The 24,470-nt window shown below is 41.1% G+C and overlaps 2 protein-coding genes across 3 annotated transcripts in view; both read left to right on the forward strand.

Annotated features, from left to right (window-relative positions):
- Positions 1 to 5,802, forward strand: part of LOC136435452 (cortactin-binding protein 2-like) — a 37,276-nt gene extending 31,474 nt beyond the window's left edge. For both annotated transcript variants that reach the window (XM_066428968.1, XM_066428969.1), the window contains exons 17-23: positions 153 to 298; positions 825 to 982; positions 1,363 to 1,542; positions 1,999 to 2,137; positions 2,868 to 3,035; positions 3,577 to 3,645; positions 4,130 to 5,802. In XM_066428968.1, the coding sequence (XP_066285065.1) occupies positions 153 to 298; positions 825 to 982; positions 1,363 to 1,542; positions 1,999 to 2,137; positions 2,868 to 3,035; positions 3,577 to 3,645; positions 4,130 to 4,271 (1,002 nt within the window). In that variant the 3' untranslated portion in view covers positions 4,272 to 5,802. The remainder of the gene's footprint in view (positions 1 to 152; positions 299 to 824; positions 983 to 1,362; positions 1,543 to 1,998; positions 2,138 to 2,867; positions 3,036 to 3,576; positions 3,646 to 4,129) is intronic.
- A 1,257-nt stretch (positions 5,803 to 7,059) lies between these two features.
- Positions 7,060 to 20,880, forward strand: LOC136435445 (inactive cell surface hyaluronidase CEMIP2-like). Its single transcript, XM_066428952.1, has 25 exons — positions 7,060 to 7,362; positions 8,835 to 8,990; positions 9,148 to 9,425; positions 9,524 to 9,798; positions 9,923 to 9,993; positions 10,145 to 10,237; positions 10,453 to 10,644; positions 10,749 to 10,918; positions 11,262 to 11,471; positions 12,079 to 12,284; positions 12,658 to 12,727; positions 13,338 to 13,466; positions 13,734 to 13,819; positions 14,078 to 14,209; positions 14,471 to 14,506; positions 14,905 to 15,057; positions 15,508 to 15,688; positions 16,084 to 16,302; positions 16,902 to 17,116; positions 17,645 to 17,824; positions 18,326 to 18,548; positions 18,718 to 18,816; positions 19,307 to 19,467; positions 20,044 to 20,153; positions 20,545 to 20,880. Exons 1-25 carry the CDS (start codon positions 7,296 to 7,298, stop codon positions 20,661 to 20,663), a joined length of 3,831 nt encoding a protein of 1,276 aa, XP_066285049.1. The 5' UTR covers positions 7,060 to 7,295; the 3' UTR covers positions 20,664 to 20,880.
- Positions 20,881 to 24,470: the final 3,590 nt, after the last annotated feature.

Here is a 24,470-nt window from a genome sequence, read left to right on the forward strand (position 1 = left end):
TATTTTTGCCATATCATTACAGAACTTTTACAGAATATATATGGCCTCCGCCGGTCAGTATTTTGTAGAATGGTAACAGAATTATTACAGACCTTATATAGGCTAATGATTACAGTAATAATCACCATTCAAAATTCACCCCTCTTTTCTAGGTGTACAAGGCAGTAGAGTGGGTTGCTGCAGTGTGGCAGAGACTGAATGCCTGTCTGGCCAAACTGGGTCTCCCTGACTTGGTCCTGGGGCCGAGACACTTCTTCACCTGTCCCATCGAAGCCACCAAAGTCAAGGCCATTCTCAGGTAAGACATCTTGTCAGTCTGATTCAGGTATGCACGGTATTTACAATGGTTTAGCCAGAATTATTTGAAGTGAAGCCATACCAACTTGATTAGACAGATGAAAAAAAAAAGTTTGTGACCATACTGTTAATCTTACAAAGAAGTTTCAAAATTAGCACGTTTGTGCCATGAATTACAAAGAATATCAGAATATGGATACTTATGTCAAAAAGTGCCTCTTTTCCTATTGTAAAACATACAGATTTTGTTGTAAACCTACTCCTTGCACATTAAAAATTTTGCGTTTGGTGCAAGTAAAGATTTGCATACTGTAAGAGATACTACCTCCTTGGATTTCATACTGAAGGCAAATTTCTTTTACACAACTTTTTCCTGTTTTTTTGTGCACACTCGCATCACTTTTGGGGTGCCCATAGGATGTCATCCATATAGGCAAATCAGTAAGGCCTGATGTGCATACGTATTTATAAAGAATGGGTAAATAAAGCTCATTTCACTCATACATGGAAATCATCCCTCCTTGCAGATGGTTGAGTCTGTCCTGGAACCATGCCATTGCCCCTGGAGTGGAAGATGCCATGTTGAGGGGGTTGTCATCTCAGAACCAGCAGAAACTGGCCAGCACTGCGCTGTCTGTCCTGCTGCAAAGAGCTGTCATCCCTGGCTGTCCACTAGCTGGCCAAGGTAAACAAAATCATTAATATTAAGTCATCATGTACTTGGATGTATTATAGAAGTTGTTTTGTTACTTAAAATGCTTTTGGTTGAATTGAAAGTTTGAATAGTATTCTTGAATCCAGTGCTAGTAATTGCTTTCAAACAAGCTCATTGTAAAGTTGTACAATTTAAAAGATAAGGCTATTTTTAGTGATTTTCTTTTTCTTTCAAAGTTGTAATTATTATGGAAAACTGGCCTATCAGCACTTGTAGAACAAGGCTTCACATGTATATAATTGTAACCTATTGTCTTGTCACATTTGAAGAAATTCCATTTTCAATTATCATTGTTTGCACATATGTTTTTTTCTGATTCACCAAATTAAATTCTTATATGATTTCCTCAGATGCGGAGCGTTATTTGTCCAGTTTCCGTGGAGGTTATGAGGGAATGGTCAGCTTGTTAAACACCGCGAAACGCTCCGCGGTGAGAGCCAAGCGTACACGGTCGGCCTGGAAGAGAAGCACGTCCGCTAACGACGGTGACAGTCAGGATTCTGACAGCACTGCTGCAGAAGGAGACTCAGGTATTAAGAGAGTAGTATCAGTTTCATGTAAACAGTGCCCCCTAGTGAAGGTCCTGCTCACTGCAATAAGTTTAAATCTCAGTGCTTTTGCCACAAAACTGTATTGGAAAAAGTGAAAACTTAGATAGCCCTGAAGCATTTTTACTATGAAATGTGAGCAATTGTGCACAAAGTGTAGTTATGACAGTATTTATTGCATTATGAATGCTAGTAGCAATGTTTTAGTTTCATATTTTTGCATGTGCTTTGTATTGTAAATCTATAATAACATATTTTTGCAAGCTGGTTTTGGTTGAATAGAATCCACATTTAGCCTACATTAACATTTGTCTGCTTGTCTGCTACTTTGAAGAACAGTGTGTTTGAGATATCTTTAGTGTAGCACCCCTTCAGTTAGTAGACATTACATGTTTGAAGAGTACTGTCACTCAGATTATGTGACTGTTAACCCTGTAGGTGTGGATAGCCCAGACAGCCCCCTCAGCCCCACCGGACCCCCCAGCAGTACATTGACTGGTTCCCCTCCCAAGAAGAGACCCACCTCAGAACTAGCCAGAAGAGTCATTGAAAACCTCCATTCCAATCACCATGCTAGGTACTGTAAATGCATTAAAGTTTGCATGGTTTTTATTTCGCGCTAAGGCAAAAATGGAGTGTTCACAGTGGTTTTAAGTTCGCGGCAGTGCTATAGTCACGTACTGCTAAAGTATTGGAAAAGTTGATGTTTGTGATGGCTTCATGTTCGCGGTGAAAGGGTCGCCACGAAAACCGCGAACTAAAACCACCGCGAACATTTCTACATTTACAGTACCACCTTTTTTACACACAAACGTACAAACATACTGTAAAAGATACTGTTCACAACTACTGGGGCCGTTGCCTATTTTAATTCAGTTATCAACTTTGTTACTACAATCTTACTATAAATTAAAAAAAGTATAATGTTGCTGTTGCCTATTGATATCAATATTCATATAAGCTCAGTAGCAATTTTACTCAAAACGGTAGACAGATACATTAACATGTTTCACACAGAAATTACTTGTATGTCATATTCTTTCAGTCTTTATGTTTAACTTTGTGTACTTCTGTGTTGCCGTATCGTATGTGTTTGTGACAAAATATGATTAGTTGGTTGGTTGGTTGGTTGGTAGGTTGGTTGGTTGACAAATATATTAGACAGATATGCAGCCACTTTCTCATTGGTCAAACTGCTGATTGCCATGCTATCATTGGTTGAACGGCTTAATGTGATCTACAGTCACAGATTGGTTGATTAATAGATTGATTGATTGATTGACAGTTCTCATGTACATCTACCCCAGCTCCCCAGACCTCCGCTCGGCAGGCCTGAGTAACCTGGCGTATCTCGGAGCGACCGCCATGGATGGAGACGTCTTGAATATGCTGCTTAAGATGCAGACCAGCAAGTCAGAGTCCAACTTAAACACTGTCATTGAACTGCACGACCACATCTTTAACATGCACTCAAGGTAGAGCAGTGTAATACTTTAACAGCTGTGCATATGATGCTGTAAACATATTTACTTTTGTGGTGGTTTTAGTTTGTGGTAGGATTTCGTGGTGTTTTAAATTTGCAGTTGAAACAATTCTGTACTACAGTAGTAATACATTAGAAACGCATATTCCTGGTGTTGTGAATTTGTGGTGGAGAGATCACCATGAAAATTAAACCTTTACAAAAGTTTCAAACAGTAATATTTGAATTATTTCAATAAATGTGAACGCTTGTAACTGTTACTAAAGATGCTTCAAGCTGAATTATCTATGCTTTGGATAAACCTATTCTTTAGATTTGGGATTTCCAAACCAAATCTAAATAATGATATTGTAATCGACAAACATAACACCATCATAACACAGCACAATTGGTTTTGAAAAATTGTAACCGTAACACTGTGTACATGATATACCAATAATCTTTGTACGATATGCCTAAGATTTTCCACCTGGATTTCTTCTATAGTTTATGTCTTTTGCCATCTTAAAACTTAAGCTTTTCTTCTCTTTCAGAAGTGGAACCATCAAGAGGAGGCCAAAGGTCAAGCCAAGCTCACAGACCAAGCCCAAAGAAGTCAAAAGGTGATTTTTCTGTTTGGTTTTCAGAGCATTTTCATAAATTCTGCATGGTCATCAATTTGTTCCGTTGGAGATATAGAGATATCCAAATGTGGTTTTGATGACATGGAAGCAGTTGTACATGTATTTGCTTTGAAAGTGCTTTGAAGGGAATTTTAGGAATGTCAGAGTTTTACAGCTAGCAAGGTTTTTGATGCATTATTCTATCTTTTAGTTTATTTTTTCCAGAAGTAGATCATGCAACCAACCTTGTCACTGCTTGACAGCCCCCTAACTTGCCCCAGAGCTAATATTCCACCGACTAGAGAAAGGGCCCTTTTATGATATGTTATGATATAATCAGGCTGTGTTGACCAATCACAAGCCTCGCTTCACTCACTCGGATGGTTTATTAAGTGGTTATAGGTCAACACCTGGGAGGAGGCCATTAACCTTTAATTTTATAATGTATACATATTCAGGGTAGTTATACTTGAAATTTTTTCAGGGAATCCTCAGAGGAAGAAGACAATCCACAGACTAAAGACAACGATGTGAGTGATGACAAGGAACCCCTGCAGTTGAAAACTGATCCGCCAGAGGGCGCTGTAGGAGATGAAGTATGGAGTCTTAGACAGGATCTTCAGTAGAGAAACAAAAAAGGAGTTTTTTTGTATCCATGACAATCATTACAAAATACTGGTTATATGAGGCAGGAAAAAGGGGACCAACTGTTCTTTAAGGCCACTGATCTTGTAAGATTTTAAAGATCTCCACTAGCAATTGTTCTGGTTTTTACTTGTAAATGTCCAAATGGTATAATAGAGCCATGAGAATAAGCAGGGTAAAGGGTATAAAAGATGCCATGCTGTGTATAAGATTTGAATCATGATGGACAGAACGAGTAAAATTTACCAGCACCGTGTTGTAAGTAGTTTGTCAAAGAAAGGAAAGAAAAGGGGCTTTAGCTATGTGCCATGTTTTATCTTTAAAGTGTTTATAGAGAGGACAGTCTGTAGAATGGGTACCTGTGCTGTGCGGTGCTCGTGACATGTATAGTACATTTTGTATGATAGTATATGAGCTTGATGTCATGTGATGAAAATTCAAGCAAAGTGTATCTTATTGTGACAATCAGATGACAGACATTTTCCAATCATGGCCAGGGTTTGAATTTAACCATCAATCATAAATAGTTTTTGGCAAAACCTAAGGGGTGGAGGCATTTTTATTGATTCTACATGCCCCAACTGACAATGTCTATCTCATGCTGCTTAGACTTGTGTAATGACACATGGTGTAAAAATGCTTGTGGGCAAAGATTAGGGGCATCAACTGCTTCAAAGATTTTGGCGACACGACAGGAGTTAAGTCAGATATTATCTTCTTCATGAGACAGTAACCTTGAAGAACCATGTGCCACATAATTGAGTTTCTTTAATGTACAAGACTCAATATGTAATCAATCAAGAAGTTCACAGATTACTAATTCAGAAACCTGCAATGTTGTATTATGACGCTGTTGCCATTGTACTTTATTTTAAGACGTTTTTGCTTTTTATTTCATACACTCTCACAATGTATATAGATTGTTGCTGGTAGACTATCATAAGATTGGCAAATTGTACAAATGGTGATTTTTGTAAGGGAAAAGACAAATTTATAATATATTACGTGCACTACAATCAACAGAATTGGCCATGTACTTACGTTTTTAGATTTTTATTACTGATAATCCATAAGCCTATAACTTTAGGAGAGGCAACTTAGGACTCTCCTCACTAAGATACTACATGTAGTGACAGGTCATGGATATTTGATTCTGTAAAATGTACTTAAGTTCAAGTCTTTAGGTATAACTCAGGGATATCAATTGCCTATACTTTACTATACATTCCATTTGTTATATTTATGTATTAGGTCACACAGGTTTAAGAATGTGTACCCAAAACAGTACTTTTATTTTTAGCCCTTGCACTCTCATTTTATTACAAGAAATCCTTCAAGAGAGTTGTTCAATTTGTATAGCCTCTAAATTCTTCGATGAATGCCTTAAGGCACAGAAGAAGTACTGTTTTGGTACTATTAGTACGACAGGAATTGTCTGCATTTAAACTGTACATTGTGTCGAAGTCTACCAAATGTCGAGAACGACGAAATAAAGGATCTATTCATGTAAAAGGTGTCATGCGTCTTGACAGTGTGACCTGTGAGGGACATACATGTAATGTAAAAAAGCGCCCCCTAGTGAACATCATGCTCACTGCAGCCTGTAGCTTGAAGGAGCCCAAAGCAAGCCCAGCCTTTGGCGTTGAATGGACCAGCAATGTTTCATGATACTAGTAGGCTGTGTGTAGTTATTTTAGTGTATATCTATGATTTCAAGTCAATTGTTGATGAGAAAACAGGGTACCTAGGAGACAGGCCATGGTTAATTGTGCAGTGCCTCCTTGTGAACATCCTGCTCACTGCAACAAGCTGGAAGGATCCCAAAACCAGCCCAGACTTTATGCTACATAGACCAACAATGATTCATGATAGTTTCCGTCTAGTTGTTTGTGTATATCTATGATTTCGAATCAGGTAGGAAAACAGGCTACCTGAGAAGTCCATCTTTCGTTTGGTATTCTGCCCAGAGAGACTAGTAGTGGTTAGATATAGTGCTCAATGCAGTTGTGGGAAATAGCATCTGTATGTGCAAGCTGCAACAACGTGGCACCCCCTGCAAAAGCAACCGTTTGTACGGTGGCAGGATGTTATCATTTCATCGAACAAGCAGAGTCTTCTGTGAGACAAGTAGGTACCTCAATTTACCACCAGTTGTTCACCATCTCTCATCTTGAGTGTCGGGGACCATTTCTTACTTGGGCTGTAATAGAATATCTAAGAGACTTCAAGTTTCTAATCGAGTAGCCTGATTATATCTTTATTATTTTCTAGCAGTTGTTGAATCATCGGCAAGGATCTGACAAAGCTGAGTATGCTGAAGATGAGTGTGGTGAAACCAATGACTGCAGCAGTACTGCAGCGCCACCTACCAGGTTGAGTATGAACTGCAGCGCCCAGTTACGCCAACTCTTCCCAAGCCAAAAAACGGTGCCCTTGACAAACACGGTTTCATTATAAATGGATGTTGGTCAGTGAGTGATTGTTTGACAGACTGATTGAAAGACTAGATAACTGATTCATTATAAGGTTGTTTTTTTCTCTTTTTTTAGAGTAAAGATATTGGCGGAGTCACGCCCTGTAATGCGCCAATACCAACGATGGAACAGCTGAATATACCAATGATTCATGCTATCCACAGTAGACTGACAAAAATCACTGTCTCTCATCATCCTGATAGTTTGTCTACAGTGCATCGTCCTTGATGTCCTTTGAGTCATGCACACTGCACGACAGGCATAGTTGTGTTTACACAGACTCAGGGACGTCATATTGTTGTGGACTCAGTGCGCAAACTTTGATCTAAAAATACGTCTTCACGCCTATTACAGATCGTTACAGTGCGTATTTCCGTTCCCCTTAGTGCGTACTATCGCACGGTAACATTTAACAGTGGTGCTTATCGAGTTGATACAACTTTATATGGTTCGCGAGTTTGAGTCGCTCTAGATCGCAGGTATGCGTCGGTAGTCGGTGTGAAGATTATAGGAGGATAACATCGCTCCAAGATGACAGGACAACATCTCACGATCTTTCTAGTGCTTCTACCAGTCGCAGCTCCCATACCAACAACGGGTAAGGCTTTCACATCTGGCAATTGTGGCGACGCATACTTTTGTGGGCATGACGAACTGTATATAGACGAGACTATACATCTGGTTCTGTCATCACATGTGCACAGAGTGTTCTCTAGTTACGCCTGGCCCAGTTTTGTCCGCTACGCGGCCTTGGCGACACATTCCTATGCTATAGCTACCCACTTACAGCCTTACAGAACTCAAAACAAACCAGTTTGAGGGACTACTATTTTGTTATAAGGAAAACGTGTGATGTTTTGCCATAGCCTTCGGTGTTACGTTGTATTTGTTATACAATTTTTCATGGACAAAAATAACGTAACACATTGACTGGAGCATATGTGAGAAGGCGTCGATAATCATAATTTCAAGTCCACGAGAGACGTTGACACATAATGTGGTACCCTGCCTGTGTGGATATTTACCGTAAAAGGGACAAATTCCTTTCGCACGGCTGCATGCCAACTGTCTAAGACAAACTGGAAGTTACCCACTCTGTAACATAAAGACCTCTAACCTTGTAACAATGACATCGAGTAGTCTGTTGATGCCATTGTCTTCAATTGAGGACTGAACATTGCTTTCGACAGCTGATGGCTTGAGTTCAATGTCGTTGATTGGAACACGGACGTATGAAGGACTGTTGCTTTATGGAATCTGCTGAATCAAGGGCCGTGGCTGAAAAACGCCCATGGCTTTTGGCTACAAGTATCAAAATTAAATTTGAAACATGTCGTCGTTAACTGTATTTCAAGTTACAGTAAGTAAGTTACTGTTACAAAACAGACTGCCCTGATCGTGTTCGTTGCTACATAAAGGCTTCGCGCCATTGCATATAATTTGCATTATGTTAGAATTGTTGAGAATCGAGACTAAAACAAATCGTGAGTAGTATTGGTGTGTTGTGCGGGCTCAACCGCAACTCACAAGGGTTTGACTGCCTTCCATTGTGGAAGGTCCCTCGCGCACACAAAGTATTCAAGTAGTTTTTCCTGTCTTTTGATACAACGCTTCTTCTAATTGCTTTTCCTCTTGGACACTTATAATATCGAACCGTCAGTTGATACGACCTAACTTTATTGATTGAAGTAGCTTAATAACGCCGTTATGTATGTACGTTTAGCATGGGAACTATGTCAGGTGCTTCCACAGCTTAATGAAAAATATTGCTATTTTGGTAGATACGCTATCACCGGCTGGGTAATGACATGATAACAGTCAGTATCTGCATACGGTGCCTCTGTGGCATACGGCAGAAAAAAAATTTTATGCAATGAAACGTTGTGCCGATAACACAGAGTACATACACAGTCGTTATATGGTTGGACAGATTACTAGTATCACCAGTTTGCGAATTTGTGCACATTTCTTTATTGTATCTGCTTTTAATATCAGATCGATATAAGGACTCGTGTTAAACGATTTCGATTCATTGAAGGCTTATTTTTGCTACTCTTATTGCCAATCCAGTTCATCATCACCCACACGAATGCCCGGATGTTGACCCGACCTTGACCCCTTGGAGCCCTGGTCATGACGTCACTGCGCAGGTGGTTGTGGGACGGGGACAAAGTTACCTGCTCCAGTCGTCCGCGACTTTTTATTCTTTGGAAATAAAAGATGGCGGTAAGTCGTCAATGCCAACGTCATTCCAATTGCCATCCAGCTATTCCATTTTTTTAGTGAATTTTAGTCCAGATTTATCAATTTACATTTTCCTCATAGCGTTATATTTCCTTCTGTGTTTAATTTCTATAGTCATTTCTATGACATCTTTTTTTAGGAAAGCTTGTATTTGCTGACCTTGGTTTATCACCTGACCGTGAGATCGTCTTGAAATCTCGCGAGATTACCGTGGGAAGAGATGGCGAGTTTCACATCGGGAGCGAGGCCTGCCGGTACCAGGGTCAGGCCACGGTGTCTCTGTACGGCCGCTCAGACGATCAGAAGAACAGCAAACAGTTCCTGGTCCTGCCAGGCGCGACATTGGAGATACACGGGAAACAGAAGTTGGCTTGGACGCAGCTCGCGCTGACAGTACCGGCTGGTGGGCTTCCAAGGGTAGGTATAACAAAAGTTTGCAGTGAGGGAGATATGAGACATTCGCTTGCAAATGTTTCCATTCCTAAACCTTGAATCTTGCTTTTGTTGAAACGCAGGGTACGTACTACTACGACTCGTACAACAGATGGACACGAGGCATCAATATTCGCGCCATTGACGAAACATCGGGAGCCGTTGTGGACCTAGCAGATTTCGACACTTTCGAAAGTGAAGAGGAGAGCCGACGTTTGGCGAAGTTTATCGACCAAATACCTTCGGGAAGAATCGTAGCCCTGGCGGCAAACGACGAGGCGTCCCGAAAACTGGAGGATTCTGCCAAGAGCAAGATTAAGGAGTTGGGAAGTGTTGAAGTGGATTCATTGGGACATAGGTAACTTGACATTTCTTACAATTGTCGGTTTATTGCTTTCTTTAAGGTTTAAGGTCGTGTAACGGTTCCCTTGTGTTGCACAAAATATTCCATCTATATTTGATAAGTTATTTCGGTATTTCAGAGACCCATGGGCGTTTGTTGGTGTCAAGGGAGACCCAAGCTCCGCTGTTGAACAGAGGATCCCATATGTTGGTAAGGAGAATATATTTTTTCAACCAAGCAGGTCTGTTGTCTCAAGTTGCAATGGCTCTCGCGCTAATGATTTCAGAAATATGTGACCAGATTCCCAATTAGAAAGGATGTTAAAAGCTCATCATGTCTTGGCGTTTTTCTTACTTTCTAGACACAAACACCACCGGCACAGCTACTGTATCAGCGAGGTTCCACAGCGTCTTCGGCGTCTTTGAAGTCGCCGTCACCAGCGAGTGGGTCGGAGGTAAGCCCTGCCTCTCCTTGGTGCTGATTCACCATCAAATAGTTCTTAGATAACTCTAAACTCTTAAAGTTGGACCATTATCATTAGGTTTCATACAGATCAAACATCTTTCAGATTCAGTTGAACCTTTTTCTTCCGAAAAAGACGTTGTTTGTACGGATAGTATTCAAAAAGGCTTCAACGTTCGCTAACGTTAGACGTTTTATGGTTTCCAGGACGAGCTAAATGTACGTTTTCCGTAAACGGAAGTGCTGGTGAATACGTCATCAATTTGAAGGATGACGTCACTTCCTGGGAGCCTGGGGACCACATCGTGCTAGCCAGCACGGACTACAACATGGAGCAGGCGGAAGAGTTTGAACTGGTGCCGTGTGAGGAGTGCTCCGACTACCAGGTCAAAATCAACGGTAAGGATTACCGTTACCCATAAGACCTCACTTCGTATTTTGAATTCTTGAAATTTCTTTCACAGATTCAACTTTTTTCTTCATCTCCTGCTTGCTGTTTACAGGGAAAGCCAAGTATACCCATTTCGGGGAGGTTTCGGACGAAGTGGACATGCGTGGGGAGGTGGGCCTGCTGACGAGAAACGTTAAGTTCCAAGGAGAGGTAGAAGACAGCTGTTACGGGGACAACTTCTGCCAGTTCTTTGACTACGATACTTATGGAGGACATCTTAGGGTTAGTAGACAAGATATTTTAACAAAACAGTGATATGACTAGTTTTTTAGACAACTATTTTGATAGAGACGGGGAACGTTACAAACTTTCTGGCAGCTTAAACAATTTGCTGACGTCACGTATCTATAAAGTTACTTGAGGGTAAGTTTAACCCGATGAAGGCTATCAAAAGTCGAGAAGACCTGTTATTTGTTTTTTTAGCTGACTGTTTGCTTTTAAAGATTCTTTTAAAAATTGCATTTTCCACAAGTTTTAATTTTAAGCCTGGTACGCCTGTCAGCTATAGAGTCACGGTCGTGAATTCTATTTGATAGTCTGTTTTATTTACCGTAAAATTATTCAGATTCTGAGAGGGTTCAAGAACGTCCACCTGTCCGGCATCGAGTTCACCCGCATGGGTCAGCAGGTGGTGGGCAGCTACCCTGTCCACTTCCACATGGCCGGAGACGTGGACGAACTCGGCGGCTACACCCGCCCCACGTACGTCCGGCAGCTGTCCATTCACCACTGCTTCTCCCGCTGTGTCACCATCCACGGGACTCACGGGCTGCTGGTCAGTCATTACGTTTCTATAGATATGATAACAAATGATAGTAACTTTAGAGCTCAAGTATTGGAAAGAGTGCAACGGTATGACAACTACATAAACTTTCCTCACTCCACCCAGGTGTAAAATTGGGTATATTGTTCTTTGTACGTGGCACTGTTGAAATAAGTTATTCAAAACTTGAGTGCAGTGCCACGTCGTCCTTATCTGTCAAAAAATGACATTTAAGAAAAGCCACATAAACGTTCATGATAGCAAAGCTGTTTGAGCACATGTGTTCTAAAATGCCTATGTGGTTCAATCAGAATGTAACGTTATATAAACTTTATTGACAAGCCAAAAGTACAATCACTTTCGTTAAGTCTTCTACAACTATAAAATATGTGTAATCGAACGGTTGTATACATGAGTGTGATAGTTTGAATGGAGTTATGTGAGTCAAAGTAGAAGGATTTAAAGCTTCAAAAAGTGTAAATAATAGTCCTTTTCCCGAACCCTTTGGGGATAATGATGCGTTGTACGGAACACCGAATAACGCTGGTATATATGCTAGGAACGATAATACACTGATGGCAATTTTATGCACGTAAAGATTTCCACCCCAACTCTGTAGGTTCAAGACACGGTAGGGTACGACACGCTCGGTCACTGCTTCTTCCTGGAGGACGGCGTCGAGCAGCGGAACGTTCTGGACCGCAACCTGGGCCTGGTGACGCGGGCGGGCACGCTGCTGCCCACCGACAGGGACGACAACATGTGCCGGAGCATGAGGGACGCGGTCTACGGGGACTACGTGCCGCTGCCGTACAGCGATTGTCAGTGAGTAATAAGAACTCATTGAGCAATTTCTTTATGGCGATGCAATTGTTCACATAATACATGATTTACGTGTAGTTTCTGTGAAGAAATGGTTCAGAATGGACTAATGTAGATGATTCTAAACTGCCGTGTGTACTGCTTCGTTCCCATTTCCAAAACGGGGCCCAGCCGGACAGCTTCTGGGAAAGACAACGTAAGACACAAAACGTAAGAAAAAAATACTCCTAACCATATATTGTGTATTTTCTTCATATCTATCTTTTATTTTTCCGTTTTCGCAAACAGTCCGGCCGGGCCCCGCTTTAGAAATGGGACTGTAGCATAACTGAAGCTATCTTATTGAATCGAAATAATTTTTTGTATGTACCTTCAGGGCAGTGTCGACGTTTTGGATCGCTCATCCAAACAATGTGCTGACAAACAATGCCGCTGCTGGGTCATTGGTAAGCGTCATTATTCAAATGTTTCTGATTCTGCAATAAAAACGGTGCCATTTCCCGATGTAGCCGTATTTCTGGCACGGATACAAGAAAAAGATTATTTGATTAATTCATGACAAGGATAGTCTGTTCATACATGTTTGCAACTGTACCATCTGTGACGATGTCGATTCTTTAAACCCCTGTCACACATTCACGACTTCCCACCACGTTGCTCTCCACTACTCCCCAACCAGGGACAGTGCTGGGTTGGGATCCAGTAGTCTGGAATCCATGCTATTCTAGGTCCAGTTCGCTTCTCTGATTAGCCTGAGTACCAGCCTCCGCAGTGACAACTGGCTCAAAAAAATTCGCTTGCTACTGCGGAGGCTGGTACTCAGGCTATTCTCTGATCGTATCCAAGCAGACTTATGACTTTCTGATCTTTATTGTTAAAAAATTATAGCCGGCTGGCGCTTACGACTATTAAAGACAAGTAGACAACCTCGCTGACCAACTCCCAACCACAAATAACCTTGCTCACGACTAACTTCCAACCATGGTTTGAATAAGGTCGGGAGACCATGGTTGGCAATGTGTATCACAGGCTTGAAGTTCTAACCTGTACTTACAGCACGGTGGAATCTGGTACATCTTCCACCGGAAGCCGACAGGCCTGTCGGACGGCTCCGCCCCCATGTACGAGTCGGAGAGGACCCCAATGGGCAGGTTCTACAACAACAGGGTTCACTCCAACGGATTGGTGGGTATCAGTCAATGATCTACAACACAACATAATGTTTAAAACCGTCATGGACTTCCTCAGTTGTTATGTACGCAAGATTTTCTCCCACAGAACACATTATTAGCCATAATCATTAAATATTGGTATGGTATTCGAATAGTTTCCTCTGTTGTGCAATGACTATAATACATTGCAGTTAGACACCAGTTAATCTTTGTTTGTTTGTTGCTTGGTTTTGCTTTTCGTTCCTTCGTTTTTTAAGTAATGGTTTTGTTTGTTCTTCAGCACGGTCTAATGATAGATGATGGTGTTAAGTACAGTCTACCAACAGCAAGTAACCCGCAGGAATACCTGGCACGGTCATATGGACGGTACGAAAATATCTCCTCATTCCATATCTCATACCACAATTGAGCATTATTTGTCAAACCACAAAATCATATCTTATGGATACATCCAATATAACGTGCACCTGAACAGAAAGAGTGGTTAAACTTTCCTTATGCCCAAGACTGGACTGAACGGAGTTATCGACCTCTGGTCTTCTTCAGCAAGATTGGCCTGTTGCTACGTGTGACGTAGGCAATAGGTCTAAGGTGGTTAAACTTTGGGAATGTTGACGTTCACAGGTATAAACCTCACCGGAACGCTGATCTTCGACAGCCGCGGGTCCCAGCCATGATAGAGGGACTCATCTCCTTCAAGAACTGGTTAGAGGGAGCCTGGGTCCGGGGAGGAGACATCTGGTTCGACAAATGCGCGTACGGACATCTGCTCACTGTTCTTACTATGTGTCATCTAACGTTACATGTATTACTTTGTCTGCTGCTTTCATTGGGGTACAACTAGCAGCCCAATCAGTGTATTTCACACTAGTGAGGTGTACAATCTTCCTTATGAATTTACACAGCATGTGTCTTACGACTTCATTTTCTTGCAAAATATTGAAAACAAAACGCAGAGAAAACATGTTGATCAGCACGGATATGGCTAACGAATTTCTCGTGGTGTCTGTTTTGTAGCTTCGTGGACAACGGAATAGGGCTCACCATGGCAAGGTATAGTAAAAAATCATAAACCAGAACAACACAGCTACAGAAAAGTGAATGGTCATCCTGCTATAGAACTATTTTCAATTCCAGTACAAATGTCTTTAAAGTCATACTTTATAATCACTCCACTGACATTGATTCATAAAATAAACGTTAAATACATGTTTGCTATGTTTTATCTATGATGAAACAGATCATTGGTTGATTTAGGCCAGGTTTACACACAAGTTTTCGGTGTCGACTCGGGGCTGTGTGTCAGGAACTTTGGGCTGCTCAAGTGGAGTTTTCCTACTATAAAACGCTACTTAAGTGGCCTAGGGTTCTCCTTGCACAGTCCTGAGTCGACTCCTGACGACGCGTGTGTAAACCCGTTTGTAACGTTACAAATCTGTTCTTGTCAAAAGTGAAGGCACGTTTCCCAATGATGAAGGGTCGAGTCAGCAGGTGTGGAACAGCATCTTCATCGGAGAGAGTGAGAACGTGGGGAGCCCGGACGGAGCCCGGGTCTGGGCGATGGGAGGCGTCAAGCACACGGAGCGGAGCCTTCCGCAGTTTGCGTGAGTCACCATTGCACTGATACTGAATATAAAACTTGATATGTGTTGCTGGAGAACATAAAAGAAAAGGTTTTACACCATTCCAAAACGACAAACGGGTCTCTTCGAATCATCAGCCGTCCGTGCTGCAGCGTTCATCAGGTTCGAATGACCAATCAGTTGGGTCACGTGACCTTGCAGACGCGTTACGTCAGCAACTAGCGAAATTTATTTGTGGTGTTCCCTGTTTAGCCTTTTAAAAAGACGTACACACACACTGATAGAATCTGTATTAAAATGCCAATTTCTTTAGTCATTAGTTTAGTGCTTCTCTTCCCACTGATCATCTATTGAATGAATTATCACAGGAATGTAGACAAATGTGATATTATTTAATTAAAGAACGTTAGCTTGTCGACAAATATCTAATTAGTAAATTAGATGATGGACGTTCATTTTGCCTCACTCCAGAGCCTTCCCGATGCGAGGACTCGATGTGTACGACGGTCCGATCTTGGCGGAGAGTTGCACGTTTAAGAAGTACGCCCAGGCGCCGCAGTTCGACCGATGGAGCAGCGCGATCGGCTTCCACCGCTACAACTCCTGGCAGAACTCTCCAAGGAACAACGTCACCAAGGCCAAGTTTGAAGACGTAAGGACATAATTCTCATCGCTGTCCGCTTAACAACCAAGCAAGAAAGTGGAATTTTAGAAAACGGTCGTCTCCTTCCTTCGATTTAGATTAATTATTTTGGATGGCAGATTCCCTTTGGGATCGGGAGAAAGTCCTAATAGGTTTGGGCCTCCTGTCAACTTGTTTAGAACTGCAGGCGCGTTTTTGTCGGAAAGTTTAAAATGGGATAACTTGAGAACGGACGAATAGATTTCCATGATATCGGGGCAAGTAGGTAGTTACGTAGAGATTCATATGATAAGTTACAATTATGTAAATCATAACTTAATTTGCATAAGCAATGAAGCAGTATAGTCCACGATATGAATTTCATACATGTGACATGTGTAAATTTCCTTTCGGTTTATCACTAGGTACAAGGCCGTGTGTTTGTAGGTCAGAGGGGACTGCCAGGGTTTGACACTGAGGACAGGGACGGTGATAAGACCAACATCGTACACGACTGGGACGGGAGCATCACGGGATACCCCGACACGTACATAGTCGGGCAGGAGAACTATCTGGCCAGGAACCCCGGCTGTGTGGAGAAACCGGACTGGCTCGCTCATGTCTGCAGCGGGAAGTATGCACAAGTCAGTACCATTCAGATTCAGATGCGCTATATTCTATCGCAGTAAAGCCTCCCTCTCACTGGCGGCGTCGCTGCGTCCTAAACTAGATTTGTGTTACCCTTGACTTTATAATGGGAATATCATTCCAAACGTACAAGTATGACCAAATACAGTATGACCAAAAAGACAACAAAACACACAGTGCTTAACAATATTCGTTTTTTGTCGATGAAATTCGTTGAGTGCTTTGTCAATTCGATCGGCCACAGCGACGCCGCCAGCGTGCCGCGGGTCCAGTGAGAGGGGGGCTTAAGGGTATGAGAGAGTGTTAACGTTCAATATTCAAAAAATGGTGTTTGATACTGAAATATTTAGCGTTGCAAACGCCGCTAATAATGAGCACTTTTATGATCGTATTTCGTCACTGTCTCATGTCTCAATGGCCAAGTCCTGTATCGATACAAATGAAAGATATCGTATAAACATGTGGTCAGAATAAAGCTCATTTTTGATTGACCGTGACATGGCGCGGACTTTCCTGTTAATGTTTGGATCTTTTTAATGTTGTGCCGGCTGCTATCCACAAAACCGCTACATGCAATCCTGTAATTTCCACCCAGTTGTTCATCCTGGCCCAGTCGCCGAGCACCTTAGTCATGTCGATGGTTCGAGACGAGTATCCGGGACACCCCATGACGTTCACCGGTCCCCTGGACTACGACCCCAACTCGCACCAACAGTACCAGCCTGTCGTCATGTTAGAGAAGTCCTACACAGTCCACTGGGACGGACGGGCCCCGGAGAGTCTCCGCATTTACCCCATCAACTTTGTCAGGTTACCGCGTTTAGATTTATTACTACATTTTTCAAGTCAGTTCTGCGTATTTGACACTACGTGTTTTATCTAGATCTGACCAAAATTCGGATGTGAAGAAATCCCGGTTTACAAACTGTAAACAAGAATATGACAAAATACTTTTAGACTTTAGTACAAATATTTCTAAACTGATCCTCAGCTGAATTTACTCATTTGCTCAACATCATGCTAATTTAACTTGGTGCGTTTGACGTACAAGTCAGCGTTCATTAGCTTCCGTTGCAGACTCCTTCCGGCTGTTTTCTTTTTCAAGTTACAGTTTTTTATTACATTTTAAACACTTAACATTTTGTTTACACTTATAAATGTTATAAGAAAACGGTAACTTAAAAACAGAGAATAAGCGGAAGGATTCTGTAACGGAGGTTAAGAGTTCATCAGAGTGTTAAGATTTTCATCAGAGTTTTAACTAGCTAAGTTACTTTGACAGTGTTAGGTCATGATTCTTATGTTATCTTACACGAAACCATTTACCGAACGCCGTAGCGGTGACTGGCTCAGACTGGGGATCTGCTACCCACCGGGAACGATGTTCCGACTGATGTACCAGTTGGAGCGGCGGTTTCCGTACGCCATCACGCACGAAGAGGAAATCTACCCCGTGTCGACGTTACATGCTGTGGAGTATGGCGATGGCCACGTCTTCTACTTTGAAGAAAGTTTAGGGTGAGATTTAAGCCTGGCATTTTAAGCCACACTAATCCCTAAGCAGATGTTGGAGGTTAAAATCGTCATGAGGTCGTTCGTAACGGGGAGCTGGTAAACGTAATGATTTTACCTTCCAACATCTACTTGGAGACACATATGTCGTACAACATGTTTACGAAAGCGAGTTGAGGACATTTGTATGACAGTCTAGAATGTGTCGTACAAAATTCAGCTGTTTTATGATGGAAAAGGTTGCCGTAGATTCTTGTCAACGGTCTTTTCTATCATAGCCTCGTTGCAAGTCCTACGACGAAAGACTCGAACGACGTACTCGTATATGACGTATGCAACTCAAGTTAAAGTGTGGTCAAGACGTATAAGAGTACAGAGCTAACCTCATTGTGCTGTATGCCCAAAGGCTGGCGGCGTATAGACCTACAGTATAGGGACCATTTGTTGATACATTACAAATATGCCACAGGTTCATTCTGAACCTTTTGCGATTTTGTTGATTCAAAGGTTGCTCTTCCTGAAGATCCGGTCTCATTACAACCGGGAGGGGCACAGCTACTGCTCGCACATGGGCTGTGAGAGGGTCGTCATCTCGGCCACCATGACAAGTGATGCGGTCAGCAACTGCACGGCCTCCGCGTACCCCAAGTACAGCCTCACGCCGACAGAGACTATCCCCATGCCGACCTTCCAAAGTACTATCAACAACTGTTCTGGCTGCGGTGCTCCCGTGAGTAAAGTCTCAGAAAAAAACTATGAAAAAAAGGGATTGATAACCCTTAGATTTTGCTCTGCTTATCTACTTTTTGCTATTCTTTATTTGGTACAAGTGTTCGTTCTGTTCAGTTCGTTCCATCAGAAGATGCGATGTCAGTTTATGCAAATGTCTACCTGTACAGGGACCAATCGTCAGTGACTACTCTCTGCGCTTCCTCGAAGTTACCATACTGTCCGCTGGTTGGGCGGAGATGCAGTCAGGCCACGCACCGTTTATCGAGGTACTGTAATGGCAGACATGTTCGCAATGATTTCATGTTTGCGGTTTTCACGGCGACCGTTTCACCGCGAAATTAAAACCACCGCGACCATTTTTGTGCAATATTGTAGCAGTATGTGAATATAGCGCTGCCGCGAACTTAAAAACACTCAATTTCCCCCTTAACGCGAAATAAAAACCATGCGAACTTAAATGCATTTTAAGTATAACTTTGTCAACGTTTACATTACATATATTATATGTTCAAGATTTTGCATTTTCGCTCCGAGTCAATTTAGGCACAGTCACCAATTTTCCAAACGACGCTTTGGTCTTCTTCAGGAAAACTGACCCACCTACTTCTAACACGTGACCTTAGGGAAACATGACGTCAGTGATTCGATGATTCGCTGTTAGTATTTTCTGAAATAATTGATATTCAATGATGTCGCAACTGTCTACTTGTACATTTTTGACTCGTTGTGAAGAATCACCTTTTTTTCTCCCTTCAGATTAATGGCGACCGGTATGATCGCTATTATCGGGGCTTCATGGTCATCACTGTGGATGCTCGGTCTGGTGACGTCACGGAACAAAGGACATTCGACACGTACCGACACGAACAAGCGGATCTGGACATGGCGAACTTCATACGGAATGACATTCCCGAAAAGTAAGGCCTCACACTTAAAATCTCTACGTTGAGAAGTACGCGGTCACCCAGGTTGCAATCCCGCCCTCAACAGGAAAGGGGGTCTACGCGTTGAACTTTCAGGCACTTGGGATCATGCACTGACCACCACCCCCCACCCCCGGACGAACAACATTTAGTAACTGTACTAAAACAACAGTAGTTAATTGAACTATTAGCATAAAACCTTGTCTCGAATTAATCTTCTTTTGAAGACCACGTCAAGACATCCTAAATTGTCTTAATCATTAACATAATATATATTCAGAGTTTTGGTATAAAACCTGGTTTCCCAGTCCTTTATATCGTTAGTCACTGACGAAAGACAGCGGATGCTGTCTGAAACGTCTGACAGTTTCAAAATTTTATCCAGTTGCTTGAGTAACTATTTTTGGCGTATCTTACTACCTGGATGTCTAACCTTCATCAACGTACGTTGCATTTAGCCTAAAGAATCGCATAGCTCCTACGTCAGGTACTTGCAAAATATTTGCTTACTCCGATACAACTGCAATGACATATTCACACTAATGTTTTATCGATCCTTACTGTGTATAGTTCTATCGTGTTGGTGGCGGTACGTGATGAGGCAAGTTCAAAAGCCAAGGAGTGTCTCACAGCCTTGAAGGAGATCGGAGCACAGGAACCGGTCAAGACCGACTATAGAGGTGGGTGTTCCTTTCTTAAGGCGCAAAGGGAAATTAGTTCGTCTGTGTTCCGCATTGTCTAATGAATTTTGTCACTGAAGTTAATATCTATGTGGTCGATGAATACTAGTATATTGTGATCCAACAGAACGAAAACTCACAAAAGAAGTCTCGGTCGTCCTTACAGCCTAGCGTTGACAGCCACTCGAAGGAGTATGGCAAGTCTACAAGTCTACAGCCTACGTTAGGTTCGAATGACAAATTTCGCTGGACACGTGTCTTTACGAATACGTTAGAATTAGTCAAAGATGCTAAGAGGTTTGTAGTGTCCCCTGGCTCTGTTTGGGACAATTAGTGCGTCCCCATTCCTTTCACAGTTTATTCTTACTTGACTGTTCAAATCCGTTTACAGGTAACTTCGCTATGGTTGGTTACAAGGGGAACGTCTGGCCAACCTGGATCCATCAAGTCAACCTACCGTCCAATCAGGGACCGGCACACATCCATACCAAGATTCCTCTCATGGGTTAACGAATGGAGAGCTACATGAATGATGGAGAAAATTAATGATAGCTAGATCTATTTCATCTTTTATTTCCTGTGACGAGACAAATGCCGGCATTCACTAAGTCGTTCAATACAAGATGCGATGAATCTAAATGATTTTAATTTCTATGTATAGATGGAGTATCTTTTATCAAGGAAGTGGTTCAAACATGAAAGTATGAAAGTAAAGAACATTAAATTATCTTTCTGAAATGGAGAAAATTATTTTGCTTCAGTCATTCTTCAGATTTTCCTCTTAGTTGTGTTAAGGATATGAGGTCCAAGATGTCCCCAACCGTTAGACTCTAACTTCCCAAGATATAAAGCTATAGTTATCTCCAAGTCTGAACATACCTTGCAACTAGTCGAACTATCAGACTAGTCATATGTCAAAGACATACTTGTACTTGGAACTGTTTCTCTAAGAAAAGAAACAGCTCGTGACTTCGCAATAATTAGAACTCAGTTTTACTGGTGGTTTATCAAACAGCTATATACACAATTCCGACTCTCCAATGGATTACACGAATACATCATAAGATATATGGATGTGTCTTACATTCAAATGCAACAATCCCCACAATGCAAAAATAGGTAAATGTTTAAACGATACCTTTGTCATTAGAAAAAATACCGAAACTATATCACTGCGTATTCCTTCATCAAAGTTTCCTATAGGTAAAAAATGAAAATTCATTCATTCATTCATCCCTCCCTGGTTTCCCGACCCGACCGAGCGACTGACCGGCTATCGACCCCTGTGGACTGACCCTCAATTTTTATCATAATTTACGAAAAACAAGATAAGGGCTATAAATGAGTGACTGTGTCCTTGCCTTGCCATGCCAGATCCAGTCATCCCGTGGCTTTACAGACTAGATCAACTACTTACAACAGGTCTGTGCATTGGATATTGGACTGGCCCTCGAGGTCGATCTTTACAGCGTGTCATAACGACAGATGAGACCTGTGTTAATCCTAAAGCATAACCATCTCTGTGATACAGATTGAAGTTGTCTCAGGAGAGCGGGTATATTAGTCCATGGGCCAGGTCCCTCAAAATAGCCATTTGGTACCAAACAGAGGGCCAAAGGGTGATTTACTTTTTTGAAAAGGTTAATTCCTCTACTTTATAATATGCATGATAACAATGTCAAATGTCCAGCTTTTTAGGAATTATCACGTGATATGGTGACGTCATTAAAATGGACCTCGATTTTTGGGACTTAATTCAGCCGAGGACTGGGACAAAATATCAAACATCAATAATCTTCGGTGAAAATCGGTTTGTAGGCAAAAGATACCACAGGAATCACGAAATAGTATGTTTTTGGTTGATATCTTAACTCTATAAGAAGCTATGAGTCTTTGAAGTCCAATTTTTGGGGTAATTTCGTGTAAAAAAATGTATTGTTTACTTTCCAAAATCAGGCATTTATTTGGACCACCTATGGGGTCTTGTGTAATACATTATGTTGATAGGCCATATCATTTTCTGCATTTTGGGCTTTGAACCAACAAAATCCGTCAAAAATATCAGGAGTTATAAGGGTTTTAAGAATTACACCCAACGGCCATGGTATCGAATCGCCGCAAATATCGCAATGCATCATGGGTAATTTTAAGAGGGTCTGTCTGTAATTATACCTTGTAGCAAAGGACAAAATGTCGATTTTTTAAAAATTTTGGGTGGTGGTAAGGCCTTGGTCCAATTGTAGAAAAATGGGTAAGTTTTGGGTTGACTGGTGGTCACCGGTTGCCATGGAAACGGTCACTTTTTAAAAGATGGCGGATTTCTATCCGCAAAGGCTCAATCTCGTCCAGAATAAACCATCTTTGGCCTACAGAAACGCCACCTAAGGCCACAGCAAGTAAATTTTATGGATGACATCCTCCGCAGACTCCAAAATTAATGAGATATGGCGAAAAAAACAAAAGGCGGGCCCCCCAAAAAAAAGATTCCTATATTTTCAAATTTTTAGATCTTAAGTCTTGTTAAGCAAGAATTGAGGCGACGAAATATGATATCATGACCAACAGGTCTTTTATTCCTGTATTCAACCAATGAGGTTTCATATATAATATAAAACCTCCTTGATTCAACAGTAAACATGTCCTTGTAGATGTGTATACATCTCAATAGACTAACTACAACAAATGCAGAAAAGAGCTTGTTGTACCATCATCTGAACCAACTACAATGGGTATTCATATGCGATGAATCACCTTGTATAGACAGTTCAATTAACTAGACCCCCCCCCCCATTATTTATATGTCCTTGCTAGAACAAATGCAGAAAACAGCTTGTTATCATACCATCATGGGCAGGAACCACACTGCGTATTCATATGCAACGAAACACCTTAGACTGTCAACATTAAACTGTTCTTGAAGATGTGTACACAGCTCAATTAAGTAGAACAAACGCAGAAAACAGCTTGTCATACCAAGGAGGTTTTATATAAATATATAAAACCTCCTTGGTCATACCATAATGGGCAGGAACTTCACTGGGTATTCATATGCAATGAAACACCTTAGACTATCAACGTTTACGACACATTTGCCCATTTTTGGCATGTTGACCACCGTCGGAGGGCAATGAAATTTCTTGTTTTTTATTTCGAAATCAGGTGAAAATTAATGAGCGCGCTGATGTCATCCATAGAAATTACTTGCTGTGGCCTAACTAGAGGGACAACATTTGCGAGCAAATGCAGAATGTTAACCTTCACTTGGTCTTTACGTTTCGAACAAGGAAGGATAAGTTGTTTTATTTAGTTGGATGAGTCAAAAAGGGACGAATGAATTCTCATGAATTTCTACCTGTAAGACGAACAACATGGTTGCATAATGTGCACAATCAATAAGGTAGATTTATATTTCAATAAAATACTCACTTACATGACAAAAGGTCAGGCTCAAGAGCATGGTTCCTTAATATTCATGAACATTCATGAACATTCATAATTTTTCCTGAATAAACATGAACGTTCATGAAAATTCATGAATATTCATGAACGTTCATGAAAATTCCTGAAAATTAATCAACATTCATGAATATTCATGAACGTTTAAGAAAATTCATGAATATTCATAAACGTTCATGAACATTCCTAAAAATCATGAACATTCATGAATATTTATGAACGTTCATGAATATCTATGGATTTTCATGAACGTTCATGAAAATTCATGAAAATTCATGAAATTCATGAAAATTCATGAACGTTCATGAATATTCATGAATTTTCATGAACGTTCATGAAAATTCATGAACATTCATGAACGTTCATGAATTTTCATGAATATTCATGAAAATTCATGAAAGTTCATGAAAATTCATGAACGTTCATGAAAATTCATGAAAATTCATGAACGTTCATGAAAATTCATGAACGTTCATGAAAATTCATGAAAATTCATGAAAATTCATGAAAATTCATGAACGTTCATGAAAATTCATGAATTTTCATGAAAATTCATGAACGTTCATGAAAATTCATGAAAATTCATGAAAATTCATGAATTCACCGACCATGAATATTCATGAATGTTCATGAACATTTCTTGTAGTGCTAAGAATTCCAAAAGTCAATGTTAGAAATCAATCAAAATCAATCCTGATTTATCTAATTATTGTTAAGATAAAGATGTTAAGTAAATGTTACAGGCATTTAGAATATATGTGAATTAGGTGGCGTTTTGGAGAAAGATTGTGTATTCTGGACGGATAGAAATTCGCCATCTTTAAAAAAATGACCGTTTCGATGGCAACCGGTGACCACCAG

This window comes from Branchiostoma lanceolatum, chromosome 5 (assembly GCF_035083965.1).
Source record: "Branchiostoma lanceolatum isolate klBraLanc5 chromosome 5, klBraLanc5.hap2, whole genome shotgun sequence".
In the NCBI taxonomy this organism is placed as follows: Eukaryota; Metazoa; Chordata; class Leptocardii; order Amphioxiformes; family Branchiostomatidae; genus Branchiostoma; species Branchiostoma lanceolatum.